This window comes from Coregonus lavaretus (assembly GCF_964263955.1).
Source record: "Coregonus lavaretus genome assembly, chromosome: 18".
Lineage (NCBI taxonomy): Eukaryota > Metazoa > Chordata > Actinopteri > Salmoniformes > Salmonidae > Coregonus > Coregonus lavaretus.
Window position 1 is genome coordinate 2770128 of NC_140005.1, and position 19308 is coordinate 2789435.

Sequence of the window (19308 nt, forward strand, 5' to 3'; positions counted from 1 at the left end):
ACCTTGAAGTAGTTGTTTCTTCCTCTGCAAGGGCCGCGGCTTTTGTGGAGCGACGGGTAACGGTGCTTCGAGGGTGACTATTGTCGATGTGTGCAGAGGGTCCCTGGTTCAAGCCCAGGTAGGGGCGAGGAGAGGGACGGAAGCAACACTGTTACACATACATTTTTACATCGAACCCACTACCCTGGCGTTACAAGCGCCATGCTCTACCAATTGAGCTACAGAGGACCACACAGTGGCGGCTGGCCGATAGAGGGCGCTAGGGCGCCGCCCCCTTAAATAAAATTATTTAAAAAAAAAAAAAAAAAAAATAAATAAAAAAAATAATAATAATAATAAAAACATCAGTATGTCAATATTTGTGTGTTTGAAATATGGAATGCACACAGTAATATGTGTAAGATATGATAGAAAATCATATTCGCAACCTTTCCTCTGCCTGTCAAACGCCTCGTCAGCTCTGGGCGATACAGAAAGTGCCCCGAGGAGGCGGGTCTACGTAGCAGTTAAGCCAATTGCTAATTTAAGATATGAATGTATGACATAAAATGTAGCTAATCAGCGATTTTAATTCGAATCCAAGGAGGGCGATTATTTTATCGCCCCAAGCTCGCCCCTGATAAAATAAGGACCGGGCTCCAGTGGCGCCATTTTTACTAGACGACAATGGCGAGCGCAAACGTTACTCCTCCAAGACCCAACCCTAACTCGGTGAAATCTCTCCTCCAAGATCCGTTTGAGAGGAGAACTTTGTCAGAGAAAGTTCGGGTGAAAGAGCTGGGCCCAGATCAACCTGACCTCTCAATCAGACAGCAGGCTAGCGAGAAAGGGAAGCAGTATATGCGCGGCTTCTCCCGTAGCTGGTACACCAGGAAGGCTTGGCTAGCTGGGTGCACTGATGCTAATGCTTTATTTTGCTTTCCGTGCTTGCTTTTTAAAACGACGGGGTCAGATTCAGCATGGACAGGTACCGGAGTGAGGGATATGAAGCACCTGTCAGAGAAGGTAAAGAAACATGAGAACACCAGGGCACACATGGACAACTCTGTGAAGCTAGCTGTATTAGGAAGGGTGAACATTGCTACGCAGCTGGATGACGGCCACAGGATTGCGGTGAGGAAACACAATGAGGAGGTGGATAAAAACAGGCACATTCTATCCAAAATTATCGATTGTGTGAAGTTCTGTGGGGCTTTTGAGTTGGCCTTGCGTGGGCACGAGGAGACTGACTCCTCGGACAACCCCGGCATTTTCCGGGGCTTAGTGGATTTTGTTGCCTCCCTCGACAGTGTGCTGGAGGAGCACCTGAAGACAGCTACCGTTTTTAAGGGCACGTCAAAGACGATACAGAACGAGCTGTTGGACTGTATGCTGTCAGTGCTTAAGGATTACATCCTGGAGGAAGTAAAGAGTGCTGATTTTATCGCCATTCAAGCTGACGAGACGACTGACGTTTCCACCCACTGCCAGTTGGTGCTTGTGATACGCTACATCGATGCTAAAAGTAACGTCCAAGAGCGTTTTTTCGAGTTCATTTTGATCGAGAACGCAACCGCCGACACCATCGCTACAGCGCTGCTGGAGAGGCTCAGCACCATACTCTCACATGGACAAAAGGCCAAACTTATTGCCCAGGCTGACGACGGAGCAAGTGTGATGAGGGGAGCCACCGGCGGAGTGCAGCGTAAAATAGTGGATGTGTACGAAAATGCGCACTACGTCCACTGCTATGCACATCAGCTGAACCTCATCATGCAGCAGGCTACTTCACGCATCCCCAGGATCGGCACTTTCTTTTCCGACCTTGCAGGATTTTCTGCTTTCTTCTCCAGGTCTCCCAAGCGAACCACCGTGCTTGACGAAGTGGTTGCGCATAGACTCCCCAGAGCCTCTACAACACGGTGGAACTTCCACAGTCGCGCTGTAAACACTGTGTACGAGTACAGGGATGACCTCCTAACGTGTTTCCAGACCATCAGAGACTCTGGGAACTTTGATGCCCCGACTGTCAGAGAGGCGGGGGGCTTTGTGAGGATGCTCGAAGACGAGGCTTTCTGTTTTTTCCTGGCACTGTTCCACAAGATCATGCCAAATGTGGACATGCTTTTCAGCCAGCTGCAGAAGAGGAACATCGACCCTGTCTTCATTAAAGCACTTGTCCAGAGGTTCACAGACAGCATGCTAACAATCAGGTAAATAACTATATTTACTATTGGCTGATAAAGATGTTGTTAGAAAGATGAATAGTTCACTTACAACAGTTTAAAAGCCTAAATGTGTCTGGTCATCAAAGTGAGTGATTATCATAGAGCCGTCACAATTATATTTGTTTTAGTATTTTAAAAGGAAAGAGAAGACACAATCAGACGTTGATAATAATGCAGGAAAGTACTACACAGTTTGTAATAATTATTCAGGTGTCCACCAGGTCAATTTCTAGAAGAGGCCTAGTTGTTATTGAAGATTAACTTTATTGCTAAGTGCACAGCAGAACAAAATGATGTTGCATCCCTCTCACAAATGTAATAGAAAAAGGCTTTAAAACGTAATAACATCAGTTAATTATGTACATCACAGGTTAAAAGCAGTTACTAGACATAGTTTGTGTGTATATACACACTATCTGTCTGTCTGTCTGTCTGTCTATATATATATATATATATATATATATATATATATATATATATATATATATATATATATATATATAAAAGTCACTGGTTGTGTGTTGAGGGGGAATTACAGTGAGTTAAGAAGTCTGATTGCAAGTTATCAAATTAAACTTTATTTTTTGGACCCAGGGCCTCAATTCCCTCTTTGTGTGGGGACAGCGCATCTGACGAGCAGCAACAGCCCATCAAGCGACGGAGGATGCTGGGACCAGGAGAACAACAGAGGTTGGCTATAGAGGTAAGTTGTGATGTAATTGTCAGTGTTTCCCCCTAGAACTATTTTCAGGCCTGGTAGTATGTAGCCAAAACCCTGAACAATCAGCACCTTGGTAATCATATACTTGAGTTGGACATAGGCATGTGTCAGTCAGGATCACTTGCATCAAAATAGCTTAATTGCAAATTAAAGCTGATGATGTATCTTTTACAGGTATGTGATACCATCCTGAGTCATGCCAAAGAGAGGTTCTCCTTCACCCAGCACCTCATCAGCGCAACACTATTGCACGGAGAGTTGTTCCCACAACACAGTGTGAAGTTCTCCGATACAGCGCTTGAAACAACCGTGGAGGCGTACCCCATGTTGAACAAGGCCAAGCTCAAAACCGAACTGTCCCTCATCTATGAGAACAGTGAGTTCAAGGCTTGTAGTGGTGCAGTGCCCCTGTACCAGTTCTTCATGGAGAACAACCTTCAGAGCACTTTCACAGAGACTGCCAGCCTCCTCAAGATCCTCATCACCACACCCATGACAACTGCTGAGTCAGAAAGGTGCTTCTCTACACTGAAAAGGATCAAGACCTTCCTGAGAAACAGCATGACACAGGATCGCCTGAACGCTCTGGCCATGCTCTCCATGGAGAAGAAACTTGTCAGGGACATTCCTGACTTTAATCAAAGGGTCATTGAGAGGTTTGCCACTCAGAAGGACAGACGGGCAAAATTCCTGTACAAATAAGATGACAGACACACACACACAGAGCAGCTCTGGCCGCATGTTTCTTTGTATATAGTTGACCTTAGCATAAAAAATCCAGTTATATATGGTACTCTAGAAAGTCTTAATAGTGTCTTTGCTAATATTACTGTATATATGTTGTTTGTATCAATTAATTGTTGCAGTTCTGGAGCACATTAACAATTAGTCACATTTAGTATGATCATAAAATACTGTATGCTATTCTTCCAGTCAAAGGTTTGAGTTCATCCACTTGATATCCATTTCTATATTATACATCCTTTTATACAGTGTAAGATTTCCTATAAACTTTATAATAATTTCATGTTATTGTCCACTTTCCACTCTGTTCTGACAGCATGCCTGTTGCGTTGCCTGTTTACTACCAATGGTGAAAAGTTCACTTTAAATGCAAATGAAAGGCTTGGGTTTGTGTAATATGTTTTTGTGTAAGAATGCCTCAACTTTTTAATATTGGCATTAAATAATTACTGAATGTTTCACTGAGCACTGCTGTCCTGCAGTTTGTGTTAAAATATATCGCGATGGTTACAGGAAAAAAAAAGTATGGCACAGCCCCACCGAGAATATTTTTCACCAGCCGCCACTGGGACCACATACATGCATAATCTATTAGCATAATTACTGTTTGACCTAAATTAACCATGAAATCCCTAGTTTGAAAATGGACTATTTTCTGGAAGCTGTGCAGCTTCATTTTCGTTCATTTTTGACACGTGGGCCAGCCCCTCCTAGCAATTCGAGGTCCAGCCAATGAGCTTCAGCCCCTAGCCATTTGAGTGACAGCTAGCATTAGCAAGATGCACACACAGCAGAGAGAGAGAGCGCGATGATGTCCTGCACACATACGAGGCAGTACACCATTTTCATGGGACCCGTTTGGGCTCTTGAATGCTACTTTCAGAAAGCTGGAAAATCTCGTAAGATAAGTATTATTAATTCTCTCACCTCTGACAGCATGGGGGCGCTATCATGACAACGTCCCCTAGTCTACCACAGAGAGGAAGATGCGAGAGGGATGAATGGAAAACCAGAATCTGGCGTCTCCAGCAGGTGGCGTTTTTTCGCTCATCAAGCAAAGGAGTTTTTGTATGGAGGTCAATGAGATTGTCGAATTTGGTTAACAAAAAAATGTAATGGCTTATTTTCTACGTGTGGCTCTTTTGATCGAATAGAAGTTTCTTAATTATTAGGTTGTTATGCATGTACTGATATAAGTATGATTCGTGACAAGTAGGACAACTTTGAGGCAAAAATACTTTTTATTGGAGTTGTGCCTGGTCACTAGTTACCACATCCACAACGTCAGAAACCCCGCATATTTCTCCAATTTATCTTCTTAAAATGTGATTTTAAACCTTCACATACTGATAACCTTATGCCTAACCTTAAATGAAAACCAAAAAGCAACTTTTAGTTTTCATCCATTTTTACGATAGACTATTGTCTTTGTGGCTGTGGTAACTAGTGGAAACCGTGCCTGTTGTACACACGCGTGTCTGCCCTCTCATGAGCTAGAATGGTTTCACCTGATCTTGCCTCCTCCCGACTGCGTTATATATATATATTTGAAGACATTTATTTTAATTGTTAGAGCGGCCACTAGAGTATCTGGTTAAAGTAATGGATCATCTGGCTCCATCATGATAAACAGAGCCGTTAGAAGAACAGCAACATACTAGAAACCAGTGGACATGTGCAGGATGCCAGCGGTGCGTTATGGTGTGGAAGTGAAACGCCAAAGTAGGTAAGTTGAAATAAGCAAGCAGCAATTGCAAAATGTCTAAGTCGCTCTGGATAAGAGCGTCTGCTAAATGATGTAAATGTCATCCAGAGAAGGACGCTGAAGTTGGTTACTGACTTAGCTAGGTTTGCTAGCTTGCTAGTAAATTAGCTTACCAAGCTAACGTTATAATTGTGGAAACCACATTAGCTGACTGACCCTCAACACCATTGTCGGCACACTTCACTATCTAGCGGCGTCAGTCGTCCACTACTCTGAAACATCCTGAGATCATTTAGCAACGCTTATCTGTTAGTCAAACATGTCAAGCAACCTAGCTAACTAAGTTAGCTGCACCTGTAAGCAATGGCCGTGAATTACACAACGCTGTCTCCGCTATCATATGCCCAGCTGTTGGCACTCCAGTGTCGGATTCACAAAAAAAAACATTCAACGTCAAGAGGAATTTCCATATTCTCTAGAAACACTAACCAGTCGCTGGGTAGAATGTGTCACTTGCTATCAAATAAGCATTAAAAACAGAGAAGGCTGTAATTGCGGCCTGCAATTCGGGGCGTTCGTGCATCTAAAGGAACCCCCCTTTATACGTCTATTGGTTAATGTTTAAACTAGGAGAGGCGGGGTGCTCCAGAACAGTAGGTGATGTTATTGTACAATAAAGTCGGATGACCGCCACAGATAAACCCCACATAAGGGGCCGGGGGCTACAACGGTAGCTAACTAGCCGTACACGGTAGGAGGTGTCCTTCGTCCCCGCCCGTCGGGCGCTGTTTCCCCTCAGTTCCGTTAACGGCGGTGAGGGCAGGCAGGGAGCGAAGGGCGCTGTTTCCCCTCAGTTCCGTTAACGGCGGTGAGGGCAGGCAGGGAGCGAAGGGCGCTGTTTCCCCTCAGTTCCGTTAACGGCGGTGAGGGCAGGCAGGGAGCGAAGGGCGCTGTTTCCCCTCAGTTCCGTTAACGGCGGTGAGGGCAGGCAGGGAGCGAAGGGCGCTGTTTCCCCTCAGTTCCGTTAACGGCGGTGAGGGCAGGCAGGGAGCGAAGGGCGCTGTTTCCCCTCAGTTCCGTTAACGGCGGTGAGGGCAGGCAGGGAGCGAAGGGCGCTGTTTCCCCTCAGTTCCGTTAACGGCGGTGAGGGCAGGCAGGGAGCGAAGGGCGCTGTTTCCCCTCAGTTCCGTTAACGGCGGTGAGGGCAGGCAGGGAGCGAAGGGCGCTGTTTCCCCTCAGTTCCGTTAACGGCGGTGAGGGCAGGCAGGGAGCGAAGGGCGCTGTTTCCCCTCATTCCGTTAACGGCGGTGAGGGCAGGCAGGGAGCGAAGGGCGCTGTTTCCCCTCAGTTCCGTTAACGGCGGTGAGGGCAGGCAGGGAGCGAAGGGCGCTGTTTCCCCTCATTCCGTTAACGGCGGTGAGGGCAGGCAGGGAGCGAAGGGCGCTGTTTCCCCTCAGTTCCGTTAACGGCGGTGAGGGCAGGCAGGGAGCGAAGGCCGCTGTCTACCAGTGTCGCACCCGCTAGCTGGAAAGGAGGACTCCGGGAAGCGGAAAAACTCAGATAATACTTTTATTTCCCTTTTGACCCACATTTTAAGTGTCACAGGCGTGAAGATGTTCATGCAGGAACCAATGGGGTGCTCGAGGGGGGAGCGTTCATTAATTAACCAATGGGAGGCTCCGAGCGTTCATGAAGGAACCAATGGGATGCCCCGAATTACGGGCTGCAGTTGCACACTATTCTAAAAACACGTTTTTATCCAGGGTGTTCCTTATCAACGATTAGTATTGAGGTTAGTACAATCCGGGATCCTTAGGATGGTTAACCCTTACCTTAACCATTAGAAACAGTTGAGTATTTTTTTTTACCAAGGGTAGAAGCCCACAGTTGGCAGTTGTGACAAGACTTACAATTTAGACTACACGTGTGGCAAGAGCCGAACTGAACTTCTACTACAAATTCAACAACTTGTACCTCCACTATGAACTGGGCGTTTTTGCAGGGCCTGCTTAGCGGGGTCAATAAGTACTCCACGGCGTTCGGTCGTATCTGGCTCTCCGTCGTCTTCATCTTCAGACTCATGGTCTTCGTCGTGGCTGCGGAGAAGGTGTGGGGTGACGAACAGAAAGACTTTGACTGCAACACCCGCCAACCCGGCTGCCACAACGTCTGTTACGACCACTTCTTCCCCGTCTCCCACAGCCGGCTCTGGGCACTCCAGCTCATCTTCGTCACCTGTCCCTCGCTACTGGTCGTCCTCCATGTTGCGTACAGAGATGAACGAGAGCGGAAACACTGTCTGAAGCACGGCGAGGGATGCACCCGTCTTTACGACAATACGGGGAAGAAGCGTGGCGGCCTGTGGTGGACCTACTTCTTCAGTCTTCTGTTCAAGATGGTGGTGGACGGCGTGTTCATCTTCCTGTTGTTTTACATCTACGAGGCGTACTTCTTCCCGCTGGTGGTGAAGTGCTCAGAGGACCCCTGTCCCAACGAGGTGGACTGCTTTATTGCCAGACCAACAGAGAAGCGAGTGTTCACAGTCTTCATGGTGGTGGTTAGCTTCGTGTGTATCCTCCTGACTCTGTGTGAGATCCTCTACCTGCTGGGGAAGAAGTGCAGGGAGTGTATCGGCGGTGGAGGGCCCCGTGCCATCAGGGAGAGCCCCCGGTTCACCATGCCAGCTACCATACCCCTGACGGCGAACGATAACTCTGTGTTCAAGAAGTCTGAACTGGAGAAGACGAAGATGGCTGATGGTGGAGTGGCTGAGACAGAGAGCCCTGCTCCGGGTTACAGTGTGGCTATCTCCTAAGACTGTTATCTTTAATTCTGGTCCTGGAGACGCCATAGCATAGTGCAGGCTTTCGTTCATGCCCAGTACTAATACATGATTAGATGCATCTAATCAAGGCATTGATGATTGGTTGATCAGTTGTGGGTTAGTACTGGTCCGGAACAAAAGCCTATGGAAAGCCTATGGAGTGTTTGGCAGTAATCAAGGCATTGGGGGCCGGTATGAAAAAAATAAATAATGTATGCACTCACTAACTGTAAGTCGCTCTGGATAAGAGCGTCTGCTAAATGACTAAAAATGTAAAAATGAAACGTCAACTTCAATGGGGTAACGTCAGAGTTGGGATGTCCCAAGGATGCCAGATAGCAAGGACCTTACAGTGGGTTTTGACCTGAGGCGGCGCCTCTTGACGGCGCTTCGCTCCAACGCACAGCTTCGCTTGACATTTTCCTAACCTCAGTCTCCTAACCTGCAACGTTAATTCTCCTAACCTGCAACGTCACTTTGGTATCGAAGTGGCATGAAGTGTTTCCCTGTTGGTGAAAACCCTACGTTAGCGTTGAACTACAGAAATTCTAACTTTTTCTGCATGGAGATATAATACAGCGCAAAGAGCTGTTGTTTAACAAACCCGCTTTGGTCCGTGTGTACCAATTTGGGTTAAGTACTGTAAGTAACGACAACGTTTTGGAAAACGGTTTAATATCTGTGTCTATCAAAGTGCTGTAGTCACATCTCTCCCACATGAACCTCTGTGACCTCGTTGATTCCAAACTGTTAAGTAGACCTCAGGACGAATGTCTGTCTTGACTTCACAAAGAGTAATAGCTACCTGGTCTGAAAAGAGTGTTTGTTGAAAACACTCTAATGCAGTTAACATTCCCAATTCTGACATCTCTAATTGTGATTTGAATGTATGAAAAATGTAGATGTCCTTTGTCTCATTCCTCCAGTCCCGGAGGTGGAGGTGGAGGGGAGGGGGACAGCATCAGCTCGCTGTGTACCCAGATCACCTCAGCCTTCAGTGGGCCTCCTTCTCCCAGGCCCCAATGCCCCGACCAGCCTCCTCCCCACAGTCACCTGTAACGCCTCCCGGAGCTCAGCCAGAGTGGCCATACGGAAGCCACTCCTCAGTAAAAGGCACATGACAGCCCGCTTGGAGTTTGCCAAAAGGCACCTAAAGGACTCTCAGACCATGAGAAACAAGATTCTCTGGTCTGATGAAACCAAGATTGAACTATTTGGCCTGAATGCCAGCATCACATCTGGAGGAAACCTGGCACCATCTCTACGGTGAAGCATGGTGGTGGCAGCATCATGCTGTGGGGATGTTTTTTCAGGGACTGGGAGACTAGTATGAAAAATGTATGCACTCACTAACTGTAAGTTGCTCTGGATAAGAGCGTCTGCTAAATGACTAAAATGTAAATGTAGTCAAGATTGAGGCAAAGATGAACGGAGCAAAGTACAGAGAGATCCTTGATGAAAACCTGCTCCAGAGCGCTCAGGACCTCAGACTGGGGCGAAGGTTCACCTTCCAACAGGACAACGACCCTAAGCACACAGCCAAGACAACGCAGGAGTGGCTTCGGGACAAGTCTCTGAATGTCCTTGAGTGGCTCAGCCAGAGCCCGGACTTGAACCCGATCTAATATCTCTGGAGAGACCTGAAAATGGCTGTGCAGCGACGCTCCCCATCCAACCTGACAGAGCTTGAGAGGATCTGCAGAGAAGAATGGGAGAAACTCCCCAAATACAGGTGTGCCAAGCTTGTAGCGTCATACCCAAGAAGACTCAAGGCTGTAATCGCTGCCAAAGGTGCTTCAACAAAGTACTGAGTAAAGGGTCTGAATACTTATGTAAATGTAATTTTTCATTAAAAATAAATAAATTAGCAAACATTTCTAAACCTGTTTTTGCTTTGTCATTTTGGGGTATTGTTTGTAGATTGAGGGGAAAAAAATCTATGTAATCAATTTTAGAATAAGGCTGTAACCTAACAAAATGTGGGAAAAGTCGAGGGGTCTGAATACTTTCCTAATGCACTGTATGTATATACAGATCTATCTATCCTGCTACCGGGGGACCTTCAGACGAGTCTTGAGGACTGTGGGCGTCCTAGAGCAAAACAACCGACATGTTCGTGAGAGTCTCACCTTTCCACAGAGGGGTCATATTAGTGTGTAGCCCAAACTGTTCGGAAGCTACAGGCAGAAGTTGGCAGATCGCCTGTACTGACTTCAGACGAATAGAGCAAAACAGAGAACACCGTCGTGTTCGTGAGAGTCATCTTTCTATAGAGTGGTCATTATAGTTTGTAGTCTTTCTATAGAGTGGTCATTATAGTTTGTAGTCTTTCTATAGAGGGGTCATTATAGTTTGTAGTCTTTCTATAGAGGGGTCATTAATAGTTTGTTTCCAAACTGTTTTGACGCTACAGACTGTGAGAAGGCCGATTTTAGGGACGTCTCATGGTCTGACAAACACCGCTGTAGCGCTGGCACCTTCCAGATGCTGAAGTGCGACACTGGTGAATGCAATGGATTGAGACTCCTCCAATGCAAAAAAAAAAAAAAAAACATATCTCTAGCTTAAACGGACAGATTTTTATGGGGGGGTTTGTATTATGCTAATGAGATAAGGTTGATGTCCGGGTGCGCGACCTTAGGAGTTAAATAGTTTATTAATCAAATGTTTTTTTGTGTACATTTTGTTAAAATTTATCACATTACATGAATGACTAAATGCATTTTAAACTTCACGCAATGTAACACTTTTTTGTATGACTTAATATAAAAACAAAGTATTGATCGGAGTGGGGGAATGAATTTTTTTTTTTCTGCATCGGTAACCAGAGATGGCATTAACAACAAGCAATAAAGATGGCACTTCTCGAAGCCTATTCCACACAATAGCCTGCTGAATTTACAAGATCACTTTTTGATTTCGGCAGAAATGCAAAATGTGGCACTGACTTGCTCATGAATTGACGTTTCAGCATTGTCTCAATGAAGTTCTGCATTCGACTAGCCACGCGGTTACAAGCCTGCAGGCGGACGAGCAGTATCGTAGTATGGATGAAGCCTGATCTGGAATGTGAAGCTAACTGATGCTAGTTAGCTTTAGATCTACTCAAGGTTTTCTATCTGGTTCAGAGTTGGACCGATGTTGGGGTTAGCGCTGCAGCTGTCAACAAAGACATGACAAAGGAAACAACAAAGTATGTGTTTTTAGATACAGTGAGGGGGGGAAAAAAGTATTTGATCCCCTGCTGATTTTGTACATTTGCCCACTGACAAAGACATGATCAGTCTATAATTTTAATGGTAGGTTTATTTGAACAGTGAGCGACAGAATAACAAAACGAAAATCCAGAAAAACTCATGTCAAAAATGTTATAAATTGATTTCTATTTTAATGAGGGGGAAAAAAGTATTTGACCCCTCTGCAAAACATGACTTAGTACTTGGTGGCAAAACCCTTGTTGGCAATCAGAGGTCAGACGTTTCTTGTAGTTGGCCACCAGGTTTGAACACATCTCAGGAGGGATTTGGTCCCACTCCTCTTTGCAGATCTTCTCCAAGTCATTAAGGTTTCGAGCCTGACATTTGGCAACTCGAACCTTCAGCTCCCTCCACAGATTTTCTATGGGATTAAGGTCTGGAGACTGGCTAGGCCACTCCAGGACCTTAATGTGCTTCTTCTTGAGCCACTCCTTTGTTGCCTTGGCCATGTGTTTTTGGTCATTGTCATGCTGGAATACCCATCCACGACCCATTTTCAATGCCCTGGCTGAGGGAAGGAGGTTCTCACCCAAGATTTGACGGTACATGACCCCGTCCATCGTCCCTTTGATGCGGTGAAGTTGTCCTGTCCCCTTAGCAGAAAAACACCCCCAAAGCATAATGTTTCCACCTCCATTTTTGACGGTGGGGATGGTGTTCTTGGGGTCATAGGCAGCATTCCTCCTCCTCCAAACACGGCGAGTTGAGTTGATGCCAAAGAGCTCGATTTTGGTCTCATCTGACCACAACACTTTCACCCAGTTCTCCTCTGAATCATTCAGATGTTCATTGGCAAACTTCAGACGAGCCTGTATATGTGCTTTCTTGAGCGGGGGGACCTCCGGGCGCTGCAGGATTTCAGTCCTTCACGGCGTAGTGTGTTACCAATTGTTTTCTTGGTGACTATGGTCCCAGCTGCCTTGAGATCATTGACAAGATCCTCCTGTGTAGTTCTGGGCTGATTCCTCACCGTTCTCATGATCATTGCAACTCCACGAGGTGAGATTTTGCATGGAGCCCCAGGCCGAGGGAGATTGACAGGTCTTTTGTGTTTCTTCCATTTGCGAATAATCGCACCAACTGTTGTCACCTTCTCACCAAGCTGCTTGGCGATGGTCTTGTAGCCCATTCCAGCCTACAATCTTGTCCCTGACATCCTTGGAGAGCTCTTTGGTCTTGGCCATGGTGGAGAGTTTGGAATCTGATTGATTGATTGCTTCTGTGGACAGGTGTCTTTTATACAGGTAACAAACTGAGATTAGGAGCACTCCCTTTAAGAGTGTGCTCCTAATCTCAGCTCGTTACCTGTATAAAAGACACCTGGGAACCAGAAATCTTTCTGATTGAGAGGGGGTCAAATACTTATTTCCCTCATTAAAATGCAAATCAATTTATAACATTTTTGACATGCGTTTTTCTTAGGGGTGTAACGATCCATCTACTACATCGATGTATCGATTTATATATTCCTATGATCCAACTACATCGATCTGTGCTCGGCGAGTTGGCCTTTTGGACAACATATATCAATCTAACATTGTTTTAAAATGTAATAAATCGATTGTATCGATACTAGGAAATAACCCATTGGATTTAAGCACGTCAGACTTTATATGGATGTTTTTTCTTAGCACTTTTAATGATAAAGGCTTTAAACATTACTCGATTCAGTCTGCCTATCCGTGACGTCATCGCCACGCGCCAGCAGCAGCGCAAAGGCGCAAAGACAACAAAACATAGCATGGCAGACAACAGAGGAGAAGCCGACGAGCGAGAAATTATCAAGCCACCATTGCGGTCCTTACAAGAAACAGGAATCTAGGAAACTTCACCTGCACTGTCCAGTATCCAGGTATTTATTTCAGTCACACTGGTTGAATTTTTGGCTAAAAGGTTACTGAATCGATTTCAAGTCACTGAATCGTTTCGGATCGTATCGTTCTAAATGAACCAATATCGTCCTTGAATCGTATCGACAACCACGAATCGTGATACAAATTGAATCGTTGTTAAAACGAATCGTTACACCCCTAGTTTTTCTGGATGTTGTTATTCTGTCTCTCACTGTTCAAATAAACCTACCATTTAAAATTATAGACTGATCATTTTCTTTGTCAGTGGGCAAACGTACAAAATCAGCAGGGGATCAAATACTTTTTTTTCCCTCACTGTATATATTAAGATAAACTATATTACAGGCCTCTCATACTAGGATTTACCTCCAGGTATCCATGACGTCCTATAACAAATAACCTTGGTGCCCAGGTATCCTTGATGGAGAGGTCACTCTTGTCTACATGTTCATGCCAACATGGTGGTCCTGGTTGAAATCCTATAAAGGAGAGAATATGCCTTTTGGACGATGGATGAAGTATTCAAATATTACAATTATTTATTATATTCACCAAACGGTCAATGTTGCTACAGCAAACCCTCACTCAAATTGTGTGATTCCGTAGTGCATCAAGTTACCAGCCCCTGACCAGAGACTATAGCAGGGGGTTGTAAACACACCACTTCATATCTCTTGCACTGGTCACACTGAATAATGGCTAGGGCCCCTCTTGAATGTGCAGGTCACACACTTCCAGAAGTCTCTCCCTGTAGCTTCAAGAGTGCGCACCAGTTAAAACTGGATTCAAACAATAGTGATTTTAAAGTACATAAGCTTAGAAACACTGAGACAGTGACATACATATACATACTTTGAAGTACAATACCAACATAGCTACTGTAGTAGGTCAAAGCTGTGTGCTGGAAAACCTTGGTGGAGCATGGGTGGAGGAGGCATTGTGGCGCTCATGTGAATTTCCTTTCTTTTTCGGCTTTAGACCAATGCCTATTCTCACTTAACAAAGGTTTTTGTTTTACATTTTGATGGTTTTTACACCGGAAGGTGATTTATGCAACGTTATACAACATTATAATGAAGCAATAAGGTGTGTGTGTGTGTGTGTGTGTGTGTGTTAAATGGCCAATATACCACGGCTAAGGACTGTTCAACATCCCCACCTTGTTTAGCATGATCTAGTCCAAATATGGCGTGATTCCAATATTTGTATCAGTTTGAATCACTTTAAATGGGCAACTTTTTATTTTGAAGATGAACCGAAAACTCCACTATTGTGGCTAAACCTTATTGTGGTTAGCTTCACACAGGTGTGCACAGCAGAGTAAAAAAATCTCCAACACATGGCAGAGTTGTTAGTTTGCCGCTGTTGATCAGCTTACATGTCAAGAAGGCAGGAGAATGAGCATAGTGGAATGTATTATAGATGTTAAACTGGTGAGTTTTTCTGATGCTCACAAGCATGCATTTGCACACTACAGTCAGTGCACAACAGAGCCAGAGGCGCTGTTAACGTTAGCTAACAATATTTTAATTTTTCCTCAGCAGTTTTAATTGTGTCCTGTCTGACAGTGAAATGTGGCTTGCTCTCACTGTAGCCTGGACTATGGAGTAGCTAGCTAGTCTCGCATAGTAAGGTAGCAGCGTGACAATTTGTCCAACGTTTGGCTAGCTATGTTTTGTGGAAAAAATTTAGGACTGGCATTTTAGATGTGAACTAGCTATCGTTAGCTAGCTTCAGCTGTTGTTGTCTGGCTCTAGCTAGCTATTTGCTGAAGTTATTTGTGTAACAAACCTTCCATAAACAAATATAGCTAGCTACTGTTCTTTTCCTGGTCATTAGCTAGCTAGCTTTCAGCTGACTGGTGTTAGCTAGCTAGCTACATAAGCTAGCTGCTGGACTTTACAATCAAGCTAACATTAGCAAGGGTGGCACTGTGTGCTGCTTTCGATGGATGGGTCCTGGCCTCTCGGGGCCTTAGGGATACGGAGGGACGTGGGTGGGATGCTGATCACTGGGATGACGGCTCAACTTGGGATGGGGAGGGGCTTTAGCGGGGGAATTAGTGGAGAACAATTGAAGGGTTACTCCGTAGCAATGCAAATATCACGGTACAGCTATATGGACACTCAATCATTACGCTATTTTTTATTGGTAAATTTACAAACATATATAATGATAAATAGACTTGAAACTTGTATCTCATTATGGTGTATGGTGAAATAAGTATAGCCAGTTATAATTGTAATGGCTTAGCTGATAATAACAAAAGAATAACAATATTTACATGGCTCAAAGAGAAGGAATATAATATCTATTGTATACAGGAAACTCATTCAACAATTCGAGATGAAGTAGCGTGGAAAAAAGAATGGGGGGGGGGAATATACTTCTCCCATGGGCAAAGAAATTCAAAAGGGGTGATATTAATTAATAGTAATTTCGATCCGAATGTGCAAATTGTCCAAATAGATACGCAAGGTAGATGGATTATTTTAAATATGGTATTGGACCATAAACAGATATGGCTCATTAACATTTACGGACCAAATAATGATGATCCACAATTCTTTGACAATATATATAATAAATTATCAAGCCTGCAAGCAACTCAAGACAATATTATTATGGTGGGGGATTATAATACTGTTTTAAATAGCTCAATGGACCGAAAAGGAAATCACACCACAAACAATCACCCACATGCTCTTAAGGAAATTGTGAATGTCATGGATACATTAGAACTAGTAGATATATGGAGGCTTAAATATGCTGATCTAGTGAGATATACATGGCGGAGACTGAATCAAGCTAGTCGTCTTGACTTCTTTCTTATCTCATTCTCGTTGGCACCAAAAGTAAAAAAAGTGTTGATAGGGGACAGAATGCGGTCGGACCATCATATAATAGGCATATACATTACTCTAACTGAATTTCCACGTGGGCGAGGTTATTGGAAATTTAATCAAAGCCTATTAGATGATAATTTATTTATAATTAGAACAAAGGAATTTATAACTGACTTTTTCCAACATAACATAGGTACAGCGAATCCCCTTATTGTATGGGACACCTTTAAATGTGCCTTTAGAGGCCATGCAATTCAGTACTCATCTCGAAAACAAAAGCAATTTAGGTCAAAAGAGTTTATACTAAGAAAGGAAATAGAAAGTCTAACAGAACAGATAGATGGCAATAAAAACTGTAACATAGAGGCTCAGAATAAATTAGAGGAAAAACAAAAAGAAATGGAAAAACTTATTCAAGAAAGATCAAGTGTAATATATTATAAAAATAAAGCAAACTGGATGGAATATGGGGAAAAATGCACAAAATTCTTTTTTAATCTTCAACATAGGAATGCTACCAAAAAGAACTTAATGAAACTGGTTACAATTGACGGAGTCACCCATAATTCACCTAATGATATTTTGAAGGAAGAAACAAAGTATTTTAAGCATATGTTTTCTTTTCAGTCGCCTCCATCTCCTCTAACTGAAGCTAATTGTAGAGATTTTTTTTCTATTGATAATGTCAAATTAACAGCCACACAGAAAGACTCATGTGAAGGTGAAATTACAGAGGAGGAACTTCTGGATGCAATTAAAGACTTTAAGTCCGGGAAAACTCCAGGGTTGGATGGCATACCAATCGAGGGATACCAAACCTTTTTTGATATACTAAGAGGACCGTTATTAGCATGTTTTAACCACTCCTATGTAAATGGTAGATTATCTGACACTCAAGAAGAAGGTCTGATCTCATTATTACTGAAACAGGATACAAGTGGAAAATATAAAGATCCAGTCCATTTACAAAATTGGAGGCCACTTACACTTCAGTGTTGTGATGCAAAAATCCTAGCAAAATGTATAGCGCATAGAATTAAAAAGGTATTGTCGGATATTATTCATTCTAATCAGACAGGTTTTTTACATGGAAGATACATTGGAGATAATATAAGGCAAGTATTGGAAACAATAGAACACTATGAAAAATATGGGAAACCAGGCCTGCTATTCATAGCAGACTTCGAAAAGGCATTTGATAAAGTTCGACTGGAATTTATATATAAATGCCTGGAGCATTTCAATTTTGGAGAATCTCTTATAAAATGGGTCAAAATCATGTATAGTAACCCTAGGTGTAAAATAGTAAATAATGGCTATTTCTCAGAAAGTTTTAAACTGTCAAGAGGAGTGAAACAAGGTTGTCCACTATCGGCATATCTATTTATTGTGGCCATCGAGATGTTAGCTATTAAAATCAGATCCAATAATAATATCAGAGGATTAGAAATACAGGGCTTAAAAACAAAGGTGTCATTGTACGCAGATGATTCATGTTTTCTTTTAGATCCACAACTAGAATCCCTCCACAGCCTCATAGAGGATCTAGATACATTTTCTAACCTCTCTGGATTACAACCAAATTATGATAAGTGTACTATATTACGTATTGGATCACTAAAAAATACAATTTTTACATTACCATGTAGTTTACCAATAAAATGGTCTGATGGTGATGTAGATATACTCGGAATACATATCCCAAAGGAAATAAATGATCTCACTTCAATAAATTTTAATAGAAAGTTAGCAAAAATAGATAAGATCTTACTACCATGGAAAGGAAAATACCTGTCAATTTGTGGAAAAATCACCCTGATTAACTCTTTAGTATTATCCCAGTTTACCTATTTGCTTATGGTCTTGCCTACGCCTAGCAAACAGTTTTTTAAATTATATGAGAAAAAAATATTCAATTTTATTTGGAACGGCAAGCCAGACAAAATTAAAAGAGCATATTTATATAATGAATATGAATTCGGAGGACAGAAATTATTAAATATTAAAGCATTAGACCTATCACTAAAATCTTCAGTCATCCAAAAGTTATACTTAAATCCGAACTGGTTCTCAAGCAAATTAGTAAGATTGTCTCACCCACTGTTCAAGAAAGGCCTTTTTCCCTTTATTCAGATTACAACCTCTCACTTTCAGTTATTTGAAAAGGAAATAATCTCCCAAATGTCACTATTTCTAAAACAAGCCATAGAAAGTTGGTTGCAATTTCAATTTAATCCTCCAGAAACGACAGAACAAATAATGCAACAAATATTGTGGTTAAATTCAAATATACTAATTGACAAAAAACCTTTATTTTTTGACAGAATGTTTAAAAAAGGTATAATCTTCGTAAATGATATCATCGGTAGGACTGGTGGAGTTATGTCGCACATGCAGCTAACAAAAACATATGGAAATGTCTGCTCTACCCAGAATTACAACCAAATAATTGCAGCCTTACCGCAAAAGTGGAAGAGGAAAGTATATCAGTTTCACTTAAGGACCAAAGGATTGACAGCCGTCCCATATAGATTGCAAAATAGTTGGGAAGAGATCTTTGACGTACCGATCCCATGGCATAGTGTTTATGAACTGACACGCAAAACGACACCGGATTCAAAAATTAGAATCTTTCAATTTAAATTATTATATAAAATTCTTGCTACCAATAGAATGTTATTTATATGGGGGATACAATCTTCCCAGCTCTGCAGATTTTGCTGTGAAGAGATAGAATCATTAGATCATTTGTTTTGGTTCTGTCCATTTGTAGCTTGTTTTTGGACACAGGTCCAGGAATGGCTAAAGGATTGCAATATTTACTTGGAACTAACCTTGCAGATAGCATTACTGGGTGATCTGAAAAGTCATAGTCAATCAATCAATAATATAATAATACTTTTAGCAAAAATGTTTATTTTTAATTCACAATCTGTAGAAGCAATGAGAATAGAAAGGTTCAGAACTTTTGTAAAACATCACAGTACGGTTGAAATATATATGGCAAATAGAAATCCTATATGGATGGTGTTAAGAGATAGATGGGAGGTATTGAATAGAGTTGAAGGATGGGACTAATAACAAATAACAACAAATAATAACAAAGATAGCTAATAATGTAAGCATACTGTGTCCATAATAAGTATATAGG

At 42.8% G+C, this 19308-nt stretch overlaps 2 protein-coding genes across 2 annotated transcripts in view; both read left to right on the forward strand.

The window, feature by feature from the left end:
• Positions 1–5170: 5170 nt before the first annotated feature.
• The window catches only part of LOC311145453 (exonuclease 3'-5' domain-containing protein 2-like), a 42996-nt gene continuing 28858 nt past the window's right edge, over positions 5171–19308 (forward strand). The window contains exon 1 of the mRNA XM_084181696.1: positions 5171–5398. The gene's annotated coding sequence lies outside the window, so the exon portion shown is untranslated. The remainder of the gene's footprint in view (positions 5399–19308) is intronic.
• LOC311145735 (gap junction beta-4 protein-like) lies at positions 7359–8192 on the forward strand (the record flags this gene model as incomplete). Its single annotated transcript, XM_084182022.1, has 1 exon — positions 7359–8192. One exon carries the CDS (start codon positions 7359–7361, stop codon positions 8190–8192), a length of 834 nt encoding a protein of 277 aa, XP_084038148.1.